Raw genomic sequence first — 17,552 nt, 5'->3', positions numbered from 1 at the left:
TGTGCTCAGTTTCTTCCGTGGGTACAGAGCACAGGCTCCAGATCAAGAGCATCTTGCTAAAGAGGGGGGCCCAAAATACCAGCTACCAGGGCCGCTGGTTCATCCTCCGGGGAAACCTCTTTTACCTGGAGCACCAGGCAGACCGCACACCTCTGGGCCTCATCCTGTTGGAGAACTGCCAAGTGGAGCCACAGAATCCTATGACTTCACCATGCTGACTCCCAGGGTAGAGGACACAGAAGGTGGGCGGGCCTACAAGCTGGCAGCAGAAAACGAGAAGGAACTGGGAGCCTGGCTGTGGGCGCTGGCTGGAGTGAGCTGGAGGTGGCTGTCTGTGCTGCTACCCACACGGGAGGCCCAGTACCAGGAGCTGTGCCAGGCTGCTGGCCAAGAGCCCAGCTCACCCCTAGAGGACTGTGGCTTTCTAGCTACCCTCAGTTCCCCCTCCAGCTTCCAGGAGTTGCATGAGCGCTTCTGGAAGGAGATCTGGGCACTGCAGGTAGTGCATAGAGGACTCCAGGAGGCCAGTGACAATGAAGGCAGCAGATCCCAGGCAAAGGTGGAGCAGGAGCTCAACCACTGTTTGTTGATGAGTGACTGAGAGATGGATCAAAGGCCAAGAGGTACCCACCTGCAAAGACCAGCCAACTGCTTCAATAGACACCCAGATTCTGGCTTGCTCTGTCCCTCCCTAGTCCTTATTCTAAACCCCTCCATCAAATAACAAAGCAGGAGACAGGCCCAGGTACAACAGCAGGTTCTTTTCTGGTTCCTCAAAGCGCCACACTGGGTGGGAGCAGAGACAGAAGAGAATGTAAACATTGGATTCTACCCCCTGGAGCTCAAGGGAAGACCCCTTACCCAGATAAGAGGCTGGACGATTGGAAGGGAATAAGGTGAAAGATGGGGGTCCTGGTGAGACAAAGCAGGGGAGGCCTGAGAATACAGAGGAGGGTGGGTGAAGAGAAAGGAGAGCAAGGACGGCGGTGGGTAGGAAGTGGGGGACATTTCCTGTTCCAGTGCATGTCCCCTTAAATAAACCAGAGTGCAGGAGAACTCAAGGACAGAAGATAGAGCAAGCACCCCCACCCTGGGCCAACCAGGTCCTCTGTACATAATTACAACACAGAGATGTCCAGAAGTAGAGTGAGGAGAGCCTCGGCCCCCAGCCAGGAAGTGGGGGCGACAGGCAGGACTGAAGAAGGGAGAAAGGAACCCAGCTCCACTTCACGGGTAAGGGGAGCAACTGGAGTGTAAGAATCTGAAAACTGCTGACTCCCATTGCCAAGAGTCACCCTGTGGTGACAAAAGGCCGATCAGGACAGCACCTGGGAAGGGACCCCAGAGGGAATTGGGGCAGGAGTGACAGAGACCCCAGCTGGGCCTAACTGGAGGTGAGGGGCCCCAGACTTGCTCACGGCTGCCCCAGGGAAATGCAGCTGCCCCGTGCACTCCAACTGTCCTGGCTGTGCAGGGATCAGCAGCTAGCAAGGGGATGGGGAATCAAGCCACTTTCCTCAGAAAGAGGGACAACTGGCCTGCTCTTGGCTGAGGGAAAAAGAGGGGGGCCATGCAGTCCAGCCCCAGGGCAGAGGTCAAAAGTAAGCATCCTGCCGGGCCTCAGATGCCGAGGACCTGTCCCCACCATCCTGGGGAGCGGGGGGACCATCTGCCTTTCGACGCAGCGAAAGCTTCCTGCCTTGGGCCTTCTTCTCCTGCTTCTGCCGCTCCTTCTCCTGCTTCTGCTGCTCCTTCTCCTGCTTCTGCCGCTCCTTCTCCTGCTTCTGCTGCTCCTTCTCCTGCTCTTTTTCCCACTTCTGCCGCTCCTTCTCCTGCTTCTCCCGCTCTTTCTCCTGTTTCTGCCGCTCCTTCTCACGTTCCTTTTCCTGTTTCTGCCGCTCCTTCTCCTGCCTCCGGGTCTCCTTGCTGGGACCCAGTGGGGTGCTGTTGCCAGTAGGCGAAGGAAGGGAGGGATGCAGTCCCTCAGCAGTGACCACAGGCCCTGGGGCAGGCCCAGCACTGGCCCTGCGGGCAGGAGGAGGTGGGGAGGGGGGCCCTCCAGTTGCCCGGGAGCCACGGCTCTTGAGGCCAGGGAGGCTGAGGAGGCTGGATGAGGGGCCGAGGGGTGGCTGCTGCCTCCGGCGCTCCTCGTGGATGGCCCGGGAGCCATGCAGTCGCCGTGAAGGTCGATACTGCAGCTCCCCCCGGGTCTCCCGCCACTTCTTGAGCTGGGCTGCGTTCTCTCGCTCAATCAGTGCCTCTGTCACCGGGAGGTTGGTCACCTAGACCGAGAAGAAATGAGTACCAGAATGAAGACGAGGGTGGGGATGGGCTGAAGCAGGTGTGGGGTTTGCTAAGGCCAAGACCTACCTCATGCACCAGGAAGTCCTCCTGCATGCACTGTTGGGGCAGGTTGCGCAGCTGCTCCATGGTTTCATACATGCCTTGGCAGGAGCGCAGCTTCTCCACCGAGCCCAGTGTGTGCCGCAGCAGCACCAGGGCCACCCGGAAGATGATCTTGACGCCTGCAGGGTCAGAAAGAAGAGAGCATATGTGATCAGGCGTGGGATCCCAGCCCGTCCCACATAGAAGGGACTGATAGCCCCCATCCCTGTCTACTGCCAACCTTACAGATGAGGAAACTGAGGCCCCAAGAAGGGAAATGAGCTGCCATGGGTTTCAGGGTCCTGAGGGAGAGCAGGCTCTGGGTTGGTGGCAGAGCCAAGACGAAGCCTCAGTTTCTCCAGCCCCCAGCTGGCTTACAGTGAAGCCAAGGCCCAACAGTGTTAGTGGGCCACCCTCTGGCAGCCACCATGGAAACTCTAGCCCCCTCATGGCCTGAATGGCTACAGAAGTACCTTCACAGAAGAACATATCCCAGACACGCAGCACTGAAGCCCAGGGCAGGGTGCGGGCGAAGATGCACATGAACCATTCTGTCATGTAGAGCACGGGGTCAATGCGCTGCCGCCGCAGGTGCCGATGTGCCAGAGGGGAGGCCCGGCGCAATAGTGCAAAAAAGATTTCTCCGTCTAGCTGAATGGCCTCCTGGAAGTGGGATGAGCCATGAAAAGAGGCCTGCTGTAGCCCCCTTGGGGTAGAAATGGCCCTGGTACAGGATCCTCACCTCAGCGGGAAAGGCCCAGAGGAGAGGGACAGAAGGACACAGGATGGGGCAGGACAAGGACCTCCCTGCAGCCTTGGTTAAAAGTCACAGCCCCGGTTGCACCCAGACTCCAGACACTTACCAGCCCTGCACTGTAGTAACCGGGGAGGTACTTGTCGCAGATCTGCACCAGACACCAAAAGGCTTGCTGAAAAGGGCAAGAACAAGGAGGAATGGATGGGGCCTGAGAAATGGAGCAGAGAGCTCCCCCATCACCACTGCAGGCCAAGATCCTCCCAGCCCCTCTCCAACCAGGACCAGCATATGCTGACCTCAGCAGGCATGTGCATGAGCAGCACTGCAGCCACTGGGGCCTGGGCCTGGCAGTAGCCCTCGTCAGGCCGGTAGATGGTGTAGGCCTTCAGGATTCGATACAGGTCCTGTTGCCTGTGGGTATTGGAAAAGACCATGAGGGCAATCACAGGAGTTGGGAGCTCTCTGACCCAAAGTAAACCTGCACCCTACCCCCCAGCCCCAGCCAAGACCCCTCCTAGATCCAGTTCCAGATTAACCTCAGAGCTTTAGCACCACACACCTCCATCTACCTTCCTAGTTCTGCCTATCGAGCTTAAGCCAAAGACTCAGACCATAGTCAAAGCATTCCAGGCTCCAGCCTTCCACCCTTGCCTGCATACTCTGCGTGCTCCCTACCCATTCCCTAGGACAGGCTGTGTTCTCTCTCCCTCCTTCATCTGCCACCATCCCATAAACCTTCAAGGTCATCTTCTCCAGGCACTGTCTGAATGCTTTTATCACCCCAGAAGAGGAGCCCTCCCAGGGCAGGGCCTGCCTTATCTGTCTCACTGGATGTCGTCAATTCCCCACCAGCATGTCCAATGGGCCCTGGTTCCTGGTGAAGGCTTGGGAAGCCAGCTGTGCCTCAGACCCTTCTCTTGTCTCTGCATCCAAAAGAATAAAATCTCTGCCCTATACCTGCTCCTCTTCCTTGAGGGTGCCCCATCACTGTGTCTGGAAATTCCATCCACTCAGCCCCACATCAGAAAACAGAGAGCCCTCCTTCACTCCCCATGGCTAATCACCGAGTTTTATCAACACCACATCCTGATTTTCATTCATGTCTGTTCCCTCTCTCATCCTCCACAGCCACTTCACAGCTAGACCTTCATGTCTTACCCAGAAAATAGTACTGACCTCCCAGATCCTCTCCCTGCCTCCAGTCACAGACATTCTCCTGACCACTGCTTATAACAGTGCTTCCCAAAATTCAGTCATTGAAGTATGATCTTCATTTGTGCTGTATATGTATACCACTCCTACTATTATTTACTTAATATTTTTTCTCCACTTTGCAATAGCATCCATGAAATGACAGGTTTGATATACTAGTTATTTTACCTAATACATATTAAAATAAGCATGTAACTTCCACAAGCTCTCACGCTTCATTCACCCACTGCTTCTGTGCCCCTGCCTTCTCCCCTGTTGTTATGGGTGAACTGTCCGTGATCCTGGCCAAGCACAGCCTTTCCACTTGGGCACTGGATCCCATCACCTCTCGCCTACACAGGCTACCACGCCAGCAACCTTCCCATCTCTCCTGCATCATCATTTTTTCTCTCTCTAATAGATCATTCCCGCTGGCATACCAACATCTGTTATCTCCTCTAGCTTAAAAAAAAAGTCTCTTGACCTACTATCCCCTCCAAATACCACACTATTTCATTCCCTACCTATTGAGTAAAACTACTCCAGAGTACAGACTCACTGTCTTCAACGTCTTTCCTCCCATTCTCCAGCCAGGCTTTAACCCACTGCTCCAAATAAAACTGCTTTTATCAAGATCACCAATGACCTCTACAGTGCTAAAGTCCAGAGATCAATTTGCAGATTTGACTTGACCCATCAGCAGCATTTCATACAGCTGATCCTGAAACCCCTCTTCGCTTTGCTTCCAGAAATCACACTCTCCTCGTTTTCCTTCTACCTCTCCAGCTTCTCCTTCTAGCCTCCTTTACTGGTTCCTTCTCATCTTCCCATTCTTGAAATGCTGGAGCTACAGGGCTCAGTATTTGAGTTTCCTTTCGTATCTACACTTGCTGCCTTGATGACCTCATCCTGTCCCATGGGTGAGATTTAGTCCCATCTAGAGGCTGACAACTCTCCATTTCCAATTTATCTCCAGTTTAAACCTCTCCCTGAAATCCAGACTTGTATATATCCTAGATTCAACTTACTTGACATCTCCATCTGGATGTCCAATAAGCATTTCAAACTTCGCATTCCAAAACTGAGCTCCTGATATACTCCCAAACTTACTTTTCCCCCAGTTTTCCCCATCCATATCAGTATACAGCAACTCCATTCTTCTGGTTTCTCAGGCCAAGAACCTTAAGAGTCATCCTTAACTCCTCTTTCTCTCTCATACTCCACATCTAATCCACTGGCAAATCCTCTTGGCTCTACCTTCAAAATATATCCAGATTCCAACCACGTCTCCCCATGGTTCCACTGGTACCATCCTGGTCTATTTATCATCGTCCCTCTCCTGGATTATGGAAATAGTCTCCTAACTGGTCTCTCTGCTTCTGCCCTTGTCTCCTTAGAGTCTATTCTCAGCACAGCAGCCAGAATGATCCTTTTAAAACACAAGTCAGGGGCCGGCCCCGTGGCCTAGCGGTTAAGTGCTCGCACTCTGCTGCTGGTGGCCCAGGGTTTGGATCCCGGGCGCGCACCAACGCACCACTTGTCAGGCCATGCTGTGGCGGCGTCCCATATAAAGTGGAGGAAGATGGGCACAGATGTTAGCCCAGGGCCAGTCTTCCTCAGCAAAAAGAGAGGAGGATTGGCATAGATGTTAGCTCAGGGCTGATCTTCCTCACACACACACACACACAAAAACCTCAATGTTACTATATTTAAAAACAAAACAAAACAAAACACTCAAGTCAGATCAGGTCACTTATAAACCCATCTCCACTCACATTCTCTATTCCTCTTTCTTGCTTTAAACTCCTCTTTAATACTTACCACCATTTTATATGCAAGATACTTTCCTTTTCTATTTTACTTATTATCCATCCCCACTAAAATATAATAAGCCTCACGAGGACAGGAGTTTTGTCTTTTGTTCACCGCTGTCATCTGTGACTAGAACAGTGCCTGGCAGATAGCTGGCACTCCATAAATATTTGCTGAAAGGATGAACTTATTGATAAAAAATGTCCATCTGAGAACCACCTAAGATTATCTTGCATACTACTAGGGAGCGGTATCTATACACCTTGAGGAAGCCTGGCATACAGAACAAAAATCCAAGTGCCTTGGAACAGCATTTAAGGGCCCTTGGTGACCTGGCCCTAAACTGCTTTTCCAGCCTCAGCTCTACCCAACCCCACTGCCCACACACAGTTCACATAACCCCCCAGCCAGAAAAAAACCTGCCCCTTGCTCTGCTCCCATCTATCCTTCAAAACCCAGCTCAAATGCAACCTCTTCAGGGAGCACTTGATGTGCCTCTCCTTTCCCCTTCCCAACTGCCCAACTCACCCCCAGCCCCTAAGTCAGAGTCTCCCTCCCAGGACACTTCCTTCAATATGGCTTGACACTCAATCCATTAAGGACCACTCTTCTTGAAGGCCTAGAGGGCAAGAACTGCTTTCAATGCAGCCCTGTATTCATCTGGAACCTTCTACGATTGTTTGCTGACTGACCCACATGGTTAGGCCACCTTACCCATGCCCCCCTCGAGCAGCAAACATCTCGTGGAAAGGGAACTGGCGATGCAGGTCCTTCTCAATCACATCCAGCCACTTGGGGTCCCCAGGAGCCCGTTCCAGCTCCTGCAGTGGGACGGCAGGGATTATCTCAAGATCTGGGGAGACCCCTGATTCCCTTCACACAGACAGTGTCACATGTCCCCACATTCTGGACGCACCTCAAACTTGCCCGGGTTTTGCTCCAGGAGTTCCTTGCTATTGGACAGGTACTGCCAGGCCTTGGCTCTGAGGGAGGAGGGGATTCCCTTCCTGCAGCGCAGCTTCACCTAAGGCAGAGTGGAGGCAGGGGGACAGCGTCAGGGGCTGGCACAGCCTCCAAGCTCTCCCCAGCAGTCCTCAGGCTCCATGGGACACCCCTCCCACATCCCATAGGCTTGACTTCACTCCACTCCACTTGACGTGGCCTGGCCTTCTATCTTTAAAGCTACTCCTCCCCTGAGGCCCAAGTACCACCCCCCAACATGGTCCAGAACGCAGATACTATCGTGTTTCTGGGCTTCCCCGGGGCACATGGGCCCACCCTCCCCCCTTGTCCACTGCCCTGCCAACCACTCCGCCTTTTCAAACCTTCTGGAAACGCCGTGACAGCCACTTATCCCAGTTACTGAACATCTCCAGCCACTTGAGTTCCCGCTGCCGAGCCACATCCACAGGAATGGAGCTCTCTCTGCAGGAAGCCGGGGAGCATGGAAGGGGTCAGTAGCAGTAGTATAAAACCTGGATTGCTGGGGGAACTGAGGCAAGCCACCTCCTCAGGCTCAAATGAGACTGACATAAAAGCATTTTGTGAGCTACCAAATATCAGGATGTCTGGCCACGTGGCCATCCAAGGCCCTAGTTCACGACACTGAAAGGACTCCTTCTCTTTGGAAGGAATCTCTGTACAAGATTGTGTTCTCATACTGGATTTCTTTCTATACAGAGGTGTGTTCAGATCCCACTTCTGACACATACAAGTTTGGGGAGATAGTACAGAATATTTAAAAGCCACACTTTGCATTAGACCTGGATCCAAGTGGTAGCCTTACCACTTACTCATTGTGTGACCTTGGGCAAGTCACTTAATTCATCTAAGCCTCAATTTCCTCATTTGTAAGATGGTGAGAAAAACAACATCTACCTGAGAGGTTATATGAGATAACACACAGCAGGGACTCAGTAAGTAACAGCAGTTATTATCCATAAAATAAAATACAAAACCAATATACTTCTCTGTCTCCTTAGAAGCAACTGTCTGAGTTTCCCATCAGACTTTTGAGATCCTTTGGGCCACCTGCAATTCCCTCTTCCTCCTCCTCCCAGAAATCACCCCAGATTCCCAGGCAAATGAAGCTTTCCTTATACTGTTTGCCCACTGTTCAGTCAGAGTTTCACACTCAAGATGCCCCATCAGTCTTGAAACAGTTACTTGTAGGAGCCAGAACCAGGAGGCGAGTGGAATGGAAGAGCAAGCTTGGGTTTCCAAACAGACTTGAACTCAAATCCCAGTTCTGTCCCTTAGAAGTTGGTGAGTCTTGGTAAGTAATAACCTGAGTCTCTTCCTTATCTGTAAAAAGGAATGTCAGCACCTACATCACAAAGTTATGAGAGGACTATTGAGAAACAGTGTATAAAAGACTGTTAAATGGAAGGGCTCATTAAATATTTCTTTCTTTTGTCCTAGAAGCTCCTTAAACAGAGAGACCATCTCTCATTAATCTCTACCATAAGTCAGTTCCAAACTCTACTAACGACCAGGAAGAACAAAAGGCCTCTCCTGCTCTCAAGAAGGTCGCAAACTAGCAGAGGAGATGCAATATGGTACGGGAAAGGCAATGACAAAAACATACAGAAAAGGCACCTAATTGGAGTAGGGGCAGTGGCTATCAGGGAAGGCTTCCTGGAGAAGGGGGCATGTGAAGTAAGCTATGAGAACTTAGCAGGAAAAGAAGGGGGAGAAAGGCATTCCTGGTAGGTGCGACAGTTGAAGGAGGAGAAACTACAAATCAGTTCAACAGGACCACAGCACTAAGTGCACGGTGAGGAGCGGTGGGAAAGAAGACCAGAGAGGCTGGCAGAGCCAGGAAATAAGGAGCCTATGTACAGGCTAAAGCACTTGGACTTTATCCTGTGGCCAGTGAGGAGCTGCTAAGAGCTTTTAAGGTAACACGTGCCCCAGTCAGCCTTGCCTCAGAAGTAGATTCCTGCAGCACGGACGATGGATTTCAAAGGGACAAAATTACAAAGCAGAGTAATAGCACCCAGGCCAGCGCCTGGCACACAAGAGGGGCTCACTAAAATCCAAGTTCCTTAGGGCAGCATAGTATTGAGGAGAGAGCCATTGGTCACATAGATCCAGATTATTTGAGGGGGGCAATTCACTCAACTGCAGTAACCCTTCTTCTTTACCTATAAATTGGGTACAACAACGCATCCCTCGTGCATGAGAAAGCACCAGGGTCAAACTTCAGTTCCCTTCCCCTCATAGGACCATGAACCTTGGTGCTCAATCAAAGGTTTTCTTATTTTTTTGTTGGGTTATAAACCCTACCTAGAATACCCTCCCACAGGGCTTCCCCCAACACCAGGCAGGTCTCCCCCACCCCGACAAGCACAGGTATGACTAAATCCTACTCATTCTTCATGATAAAGATCAGCTTCAGTTGAATTCCCAGACTGGGCAAAAGATCCCTTCCCCAGGCGCTCTCAAAATCCTGTGTTGATCTCTAGGCTAAACCTAACCGACATATATTAAAACCAACTGTTTTAAGGATTTGTTTCTCCCTCTGGATGATGAGCACCTTGAAACAACTATTTCATCCTTAGTATCCAGCACAGGGCCTGGCACCTGGGTGGTCAGGTGATGCTGTAGGCTGAAGTGACCAGCAGGTTAAAGGGGTACAGGAACAATGGGCTGGATCCAAAGAGAGAGAAGGAAGAAGTCAAAGACGATCACACCCCCACCTCAGGAGTGACTCAGGCCCCCGGAGGGAACTAGGAAAGAGTAAGCCGGGCTGATGAGATGAGGAAATGGGGAAGAGGCCTCCCTCACCCCCTTTCCTCTAGTGAAAACATAAGACTGCCCTTCTCTGTTTCCCAGGGGGGCCCTGCCTTCAGGGTCTCCCTCCATCAAAAGGACTTCCCCACCTCACCACCCCATCAGACCTAGAGCTATGGGAGAGGGGAGATAGCTGCATCCTTCTCAAACTCTTTCCCCCAAGGGACCAAAGATCTCTACCAGAAACCCTGCCCAGCCAACCCTCCAAAATATCTGGCCCATGGCTGGAGTTTCACATTGAAGAGCTGGTACGACCTTAGGAATCATCTCATTCAATCTTTCACTTCATAGAGGAGGAAACTGAGGCACGGAAATGAGGGGAAGACACTACCTTAAGGGCACACAACACACACCAAAGGCAAGACTTAGGCTCAAACCCAGAACTCCTGACACCAGGTCTGAAAATCTCACTAACGTTCAAGTGCCACAGAAACCTCAGTATGTTTTAGGCATGATAGGCAACGCCAAGAATCAATCCCCCTCCTGCTAATCACTCCTGGATCCTCAGAGGAGGCTGGGCTGCCAGAGTCTGGGCAAGGTGTATCATTGCTCCCTCCCCCAACCTCTGCTTCCCTGAAGAAGTCCCACTGGGTGCCTACTGGGTACTCACAGGCTGCCTGAATACTGGCTGCCCCCAAGGAAGCCATACTTGTCCGTCTTGCGCAGGGCCAACCCATTTATCTCCGAGTCTGAGCCCATGGAGCTCACATCATCCGCCAAGGATTCCAAGGTCCCAGACATGAGGCTCACAGAGTCCAAGTAGCTCAGAGTGTCCGGGGCCTGCCCTCGAGGCCCAGAGATGCCAGGTCCCAGGCTGGACGTGGAGCCTAGGTCCTGAGAGTTTTCAGCAGGCTCCGGAGCTGGGGTCACCGTGACGACAGCTACCAGAGCCTCACATGTCCCTGGAGGGCCTGTGCCAGGCCCCGAGGGGTCCTCTGGAGCCTGTCCTGTTGATGCTGATGTTGTTTCTGCAGCTCCATGTCCACTTGTCACCTGTCCTGCTATCACTGCTGCAACCCGGGCAGTCACTCCTGAGGCCACTGTGGTTCCCGGCTTGGGGGCAAGCGGGGGTTTGGCGGTCAGGGCCCCAGGAACCGTTCTGGAAGGGGTCCTGGTGGGAGTCCCGGTGGGGGTACCTGGTCCAGGGACGGGTGAGGTTCTAGCCTCCTCTGTCTTCAGAGGGTCTGCCTCCGAGGCCAGACCCATCGACATCTCGGCTCCTGCCACTGCCGCGGGCACCAGGGGCTCCGGGTTGGGGGAGACCGACGCCCTTGGGGCTTCGGCTGAGGCCTCCAGAGTCAGCACCACCACCGTGCTGCCTGTAACCGTCGGGGCGGGGGCTGGGGCCGGGTCCGAGGTCTGAGTCGACCCCGCTACCCCGGCGGGCCGCGCCTCCCCGGGGGCCAACAGAGTGACCGGGGCCGAAGTGGCCGTGGTCACCGGCGGCCCCGAAGCCACCACCACGACGGGCCCGGCCCGGGAGCCGCGGGGCGGCGGCGAGGGGGCCGCGGGGGCGCCATGACGGCGCGGCGGGGCCACCAGGGGCGCCGGGCCCGTCTCCATGGCCGCGGGCCGCCCCTCACATCCCCCCGCCGGGGCGGCCGCAGAAGGCGCCGCCCCTCAGGCCGCTCCGCGCCGCCCGCTGAAGAAGGGGAGAGGGCGAAGGGCGCGGCCCGGCGCGGGCCGGGGGCGGAGGCGGCGCGCGGGCGGCTGCCGAGCGCACGGAGGCGAGGCACGGGTCCGGGAGCGCCAAGCGCCGGGGTCTCGTTCGCGCCCTCTCACCCCTTGCGCTCTCTCGCCGCCACCCCCTCCCTCCAGCTTCGGGCAAGCGGCCGACCTCGCGCCTGCGCACACGCCCCGGTGCCGGCTAAGCGGCCAGCGTTTCGGCGTTTTACGCCTGCGCGCAGGCCATCCCATCGCGCTCCTTTTTTTTCCCGCCTCGTCAGAGGGCTTGGACGAATAATAGGAGAGAGGGAACTGGGCTTCTGCCAATCGTTGGAAGGGTGGGTGGGGTTGGAGGCGGGAAGAAGGTGGGTAATTTGGAAAGAGGAAATAGAGAAGGCGGAGGGTTATAAGACCAATGAGAGGACAAGTGAAGGCAAGAGGAGGCGGAACGAAAGAAGTAACTAATAGAAAAGCGGGAAGCTGACCCGCCTGGCCAATAAAGATGACTGAAGAGTGAATGACTGCGGAAGGAGGCGGGTGCCGTGCGAGAAGAGGCGGGCGTGGCTAATAGGAACAGTAAAAGGGGAGCCAATGAAAAGAGGAGTAGGCGGAGGTCAAACGACAGACGGTGATGTCCATTTGGGCGGTGACAGACAGCATCCGTAGTCAATAGGAAGAGCTGAGGAATTCTTTAGGTATCCCAAGAAGGTCAAGAAGGAATGACAGATGGGGGGCGGGCCAAATTTGCGATTAATTTGCCTTGTCAGCCAATGAGCGCGTTCTCTTACTTTAGCAACGGGGGGGAAGATAGACAGCTCAGTCCCAGCCAATGGAAGCATCCAAAGGGCAGGGGTGCTGCCAGCAGGCGGTGCCAGCGCAGGGATATCGGTGACAGCCGGAGGCAAGCGCAGGGGGACGGTGACAGTTGGGGACAGCGCGGAGAGGGGGCGGGGGTCGGGGGCATTAGTGCAGCCCTTAGCCAATAAGAGCTCCGTGCTGCCCTGCCTGAGTCCTTTCTGGGCCGCCATTCTCCATCCAGCTCCCGAGCCCCCGCGCTCTGGTGGTCTGTGAGACTCCGAGCCCCACTACAGATCCACTGCCCTGCTCAAGTACTCTCGACCTCCGCTCTGACTCTAATTCTCATCCCGGCCCGCAACCAACCCCAACACTCCAAGCCCAGGCGACTATAACCAGAGCCCACAAATCCTCTAAGCAACCCATCTCTCTGGATCTGCCATTTTCTGCGGGAATTCCAAGCCCCAAGACCCTTTTCACAGCCCCCCATCTATCTGAGCTCCTCAGAATCCAGGCTTCAATTCCTCAGACCTCATCCTCTGAGTGCCCCCCCCCTTCTAGTGGGGATCCCAGACCTCAAACCATTAATTCCCAATACCATGAACTCCCATATCGGTATTCTTATTCTTTTGGGGATCCAGGACCTGTCCCATCAACTCCTTTCTCCTCATTGCCACACCTCTCTATGCTCCTCATTTTCTGCTAAGAAACCAGATGCCAATCACATGAGTCCTCTCGGCTACCCTAAAGCACAAACACAAAGCCCTGACTTTGCGAGCCTCTCCCCTCTCTGACCCTCATTCCCCTGAACCCCAGGGTTAGAGGGCCCCAATATCCATCCAGAGTCCACCATCCTGAAATTTCAGTCAGGCCCAGCTCCCTACTTCCCAGTTCCTCCTTGGTTTTCTGAGTTCTCTGAGGCTTCTCACTCCCAGCTCAGCCTCAGATCCTGTGAACTCCCATTCAGTGTCTGAGATACACCGCTCCTGATCTCCTTCTCAACTTCCCCACTTTCCATTTGACCCAAGCTTCCTGAGCACTTCCCCCATTCCCCTCTTTGGAGTTCTCCTCCCTCCCAGAGCCCAGTAATAAGTGGGCTCCTCCCTAGGCCTGGACCCCCATGGTAACCGTATAAGGTGAGGCAGCTGTCGACTGAGGCAGGGAGGGGCCAGTGCAGGAGGCCAAGGGCAGCTGCTAAGTTTAGGGTGGCTCCTTCTCTCTTCTTAGAGACAACAGGTGGCTGGGCCCCAGTGCCCAGAAAAGAAAATGTCTTAGAGACATTGGCATGACTCTGGAGGAGGAGGAGGGGAGGAGGCACCTTCCTCGGGACATCAGATCCTAGAGGGAGCAGGAGGAGGAGGAGGAGATGGGTGTCCTTGCCAACCTGGGGCCTCCTCAGCCACTATTTCCCCAGACCTCCACTGTATGGAGAGTACTGGGGTAGAGAGGCCCAGAGGGGTGGGAGAGGGTACCTCAAAGTCACACAGTCAGACAAGCTGGTTCTTGCCCAGAATGGAGAGAGAAGCCACTGGCCACCCCAGCTACCCAGGAGGTGACCAACTAGCTTCCCTCTTGGTATCTTTGATTCCCCTCCTCTGAGTTCCAACTTTCATACCAGTATCCAAAGAAGTGATTATAGACTCCCACTAGACCATATTCTTCTCCTGTTTGAAACCTTTCCCAGGCTCCCAAGGTCTCAGCCTTCAGCCTGGCATTGAAGACCCTCCAGTGTCTGGTCTCCAGCCCCTTGCATCCTCTGCTCAAGCCCCATCACAATTCTGGCAACCTGAACACTTCTGATCTTTCACTTCTCCAGGCCTTTGACCATCTGTGCCCTCTGCTGCTCCTCCCCTCTCACTTGACTCACTTCTACTGGCCTTTATAAAGTTATTCCCATACTCCTAACCAGGGCTGCTATGCTCTCTACTTTTGCACTCCTAACCAGCTGGTACTTTTTGCATTTTCTGCATTTATCCTGTCTCCATGGCTACCCTGTAAGTTCCACCAAGGCTGGGCCTAAATGTTAATTATAATGATTATACTTCACTGAACTGTTTCCAAATAGTGTTCACATCCAAAACTTCTGTGGGATGGAAATTACATCCCCATTTTATAGAGGGGGAAACCAAGGCCCAGGGAGTTGAGGCACAAGGCCCAAGATCACAGAGCAGGCTCTCTGTTCCAGGCTCTCTGTTCTCTTCACACCTAGGGATTCCATGCTCCGCATCTCTCCTCACAAAATCCCCCCTCTCCTTGAAGGGGATATACTTCCTGATCCTTCAGCTTCCCCAGACAGCTCTCTCCTACCCTTAAACTCTGCCACTACTCCTACACATACATACTCTTGACTGTGAACTCCACAGTAGGGGGAGGAGGGGTGTGTTTGCCAAAGTGCACCCACAAAGCACAGCCCAGTGCCTGGCATACTGTGGGTGCTCAATAAACTTACTGGGTTTAAATCTGGGCCCACTCCAGGGGAAGCAGGGGCCTGGTTGATCTCAGTACTGTCCTCAGCTTGGGCCCTCTCTGAACTCTGGCACATTCCAGCTGCCTTTTGGGAGAAAGAACATCCCTTCCTGCCCAGGTCCTAGTGAGACAGGCATCCCAAGACCCACTCCCTCCTCCCTCCCTCCCTGGGCTCCAGCTGCTGCCGGCCCTCCAATAAAGGAGAGGCCCTGAGCCGGCTATTTTGGTATCTGGGGGGTGGGCACCCGCAGGGCTAAGGTTACCCTGGTATTAAGGGCTCCCTGGGGCAGGACTATATAACCCCAGAGGGACTGCCCCAGGCTGACTCTGCTCCTTTCCAGCCAGAGCCACTGCCTTGCCCCCAGGAGACTGAAGACATGGTGAGTGAGAACCCCCAGCCCCTGCCCCAGCCCCTAGACCTCAAGACAGCCTCACCCTTGGAAAGAAAGTAGCTGGTTCCCAGTCCAGCAAGAGGAAAAAAGATGAATCCTCCCTTTCTTAGTACCACTAATAGGGAGCATGGAGAATGATGGCTTAAAGGACCCATTCAAGGATAATCTGCTCAGACACTCCACTCACAGGAGCTCAGTCCCTCTCAAAGCACGCTCCATACCTTCCTGTACTCCATCTTCCAAAAATCCTCTGAGACCAGCCAGGCGAGGATTCCTACTCCTATTTTACAAATGAGAAAGTAGAGGTTCAGACAGGGTGAATGAGTGGGTCAAGGTCACACAGCAAGTCTGGGACTCAGAGGAGGCAGGCTCGGGGCACTGTGGAGGGGAGGAACCTTCCACTTGTTGGATAGCGTGGAGGGATAGAGACTCAAGGTCTACAGATAGGAATTTGGAGAAGCAAGTGAAGCAAGTCCCCTCAGCAAAGAGGTCATAGGAGGGGGAAGCCTAGAACCAGAAGAGTTGCTTTAGAAGAATGGACTCAAAGAACCCCGAATCTAATCCATTGCCTCCAGAGAGGAATAGGGATTGGCCCATGGATCTCTTTGCCCAACCCTCACCCCCCAGGCACCCAAGAAGGCCAGGAGAAGGGCAGCGGCAGAGGGCGGAAGCTCCAGTGTCTTCTCCATGTTTGACCAGACTCAGATCCAGGAGTTCAAGGAGGTGAGTGAGGGGAGAGAAGAGACTGAAGGCTGACCAAAGATACCCTGCTGCCCCTCTCCCCACCCCTTTCCTGGAATGTGCACCTGTTTGGGGGGAGGGGAAGAGTTTAGAATTCCTTGCTCCCCTCCCAGCTTGGGGTGTAAGAGAACAGCTGGCTGGGGACCAGAATGTGATCTGCCTGGGGTAGGGATGCTGAAGCCTGGCCATGGGGACCTAACTCCTCCCTACCCCTGCCCTCCACAGGCCTTCACCGTAATTGACCAGAACCGTGATGGCATTATTGACAAGGAGGACCTGCGGGACACCTTCGCAGCCATGGGTGAGCCCCCTACCCCACCTGTAAAGATTCAAGGCTGCAGAGTCCTGGAAATTCAGCAGCCTTGCGTTCCAGCCCTGCCAGCTCCACCCTGGGCCTCAGTCTACCCAGATGAAAAATCAGTGGGATGACCTGAGTTTATGAGAAGCATCATCCCCTGGACCCAGAACCTCACTCCAGCCCATGCTTCCCCCCACCCTGCTCCAGGGCGCCTCAATGTGAAGAATGAGGAGCTAGATGCCATGATGAAGGAAGCCAGCGGTCCCATCAACTTCACTGTCTTTCTGACCATGTTTGGGGAGAAGCTCAAAGGTGAATGAAGTGTCCTTGCTCCAAGCCCTCAGACCTTTCAGGGAGAGACCCTTCAGGGACCCTTCAGCTTCATGTGCCCTCTGACTCCCAGGTGCCGACCCCGAGGACGTGATCACTGGAGCCTTCAAGGTCCTGGATCCTGATGGAAAGGGCACCATCAAGAAGCAGTTGTAAGTGACCCCCTCCAACTGCTCTCACACAGAAAGCCTCCTTAAATTCCTACCAAGGGTTAGGCATTGCCAGGGATGAGGGAGAAATTAGGACTGGAAATGGGTGATAGGAATAAATTTTCACAGCACATATGGGGGCAAGGGCAAAAGAGGGGAGACCAGAGTGTTTGGGAGACCAGTGAGGGATCTAGAGTGACCTCGGTTTTCAAGGCGAGACTGCGAATGGAAACAAGGATGAGGTAGGAGGGAGTGGAACAGAATCACGAAGCCCAATCTCAACTCCCTGTATGTCACCTCTCTCCAGCCTGGAGGAGCTGCTTACCACGCAGTGTGACCGCTTCTCCCAGGAAGAGGTGAGTGGGGGAGGGGCCCGGAAGAAGCAGAGGGGGTGGGGTGCGTAAGGAACAGGTAAGCGACGCCCGGTGTCTTTCCCCAGATCAAGAACATGTGGGCGGCCTTCCCTCCTGACGTGGGCGGCAACGTGGACTACAAGAATATCTGCTACGTCATCACGCATGGCGACGCCAAGGACCAGGAGTAGGGAACTCACTCATGCCTCTGCTGGCCAATGCCTTCCTGCCAGTCAGACCACCCACCTCAACTCCTAATAAAATTGAACTGGTCTTTGTTTCTTACCGGCGGCGCCTTCAGTGGGTTTCTGTGAGAGGGAGTTAGACTGGGCTGAAACACTGCCTGGCACAAAGCGAGTACCCAACAAATGAATGAATACACAGTGGCCCGGAGGCCTGGGTGGGGCGGTTCCACCCGGTACG

At 54.1% G+C, this 17,552-nt stretch overlaps 2 protein-coding genes across 2 annotated transcripts; one reads left to right on the top strand and one right to left on the bottom strand.

Moving 5' to 3' along the window:
* Window positions 1-741: 741 nt before the first annotated feature.
* Window positions 742-12,000, bottom strand: TBC1D10B (TBC1 domain family member 10B). The gene is made up of 9 exons (XM_058569639.1): window positions 10,551-12,000; window positions 7,471-7,570; window positions 7,062-7,169; window positions 6,860-6,966; window positions 3,439-3,553; window positions 3,249-3,314; window positions 2,859-3,048; window positions 2,371-2,525; window positions 742-2,282 (listed from the first exon to the last, which is right to left on the bottom strand). Exons 1-9 carry the CDS (start codon window positions 11,501-11,503, stop codon window positions 1,596-1,598), a joined length of 2,481 nt encoding a protein of 826 aa, XP_058425622.1. The 5' UTR covers window positions 11,504-12,000; the 3' UTR covers window positions 742-1,595.
* A 458-nt stretch (window positions 12,001-12,458) lies between these two features.
* MYL11 (myosin light chain 11) lies at window positions 12,459-17,502 on the top strand. Its single transcript, XM_058569643.1, has 8 exons — window positions 12,459-12,523; window positions 15,208-15,246; window positions 15,886-15,981; window positions 16,225-16,300; window positions 16,505-16,609; window positions 16,701-16,779; window positions 17,084-17,132; window positions 17,216-17,502. The coding sequence occupies exons 2-8, from the start codon at window positions 15,244-15,246 to the stop codon at window positions 17,318-17,320; spliced, it is 513 nt and encodes a 170-aa protein (XP_058425626.1). The 5' UTR covers window positions 12,459-12,523; window positions 15,208-15,243; the 3' UTR covers window positions 17,321-17,502.
* The last annotated feature ends 50 nt before the right edge of the window (window positions 17,503-17,552 follow it).

Source organism: Diceros bicornis, chromosome 26, assembly GCF_020826845.1.
Source record: "Diceros bicornis minor isolate mBicDic1 chromosome 26, mDicBic1.mat.cur, whole genome shotgun sequence".
NCBI classification, from domain to species: Eukaryota; Metazoa; Chordata; class Mammalia; order Perissodactyla; family Rhinocerotidae; genus Diceros; species Diceros bicornis.
This window is presented reverse-complemented; position numbering and strand designations above follow the sequence as displayed.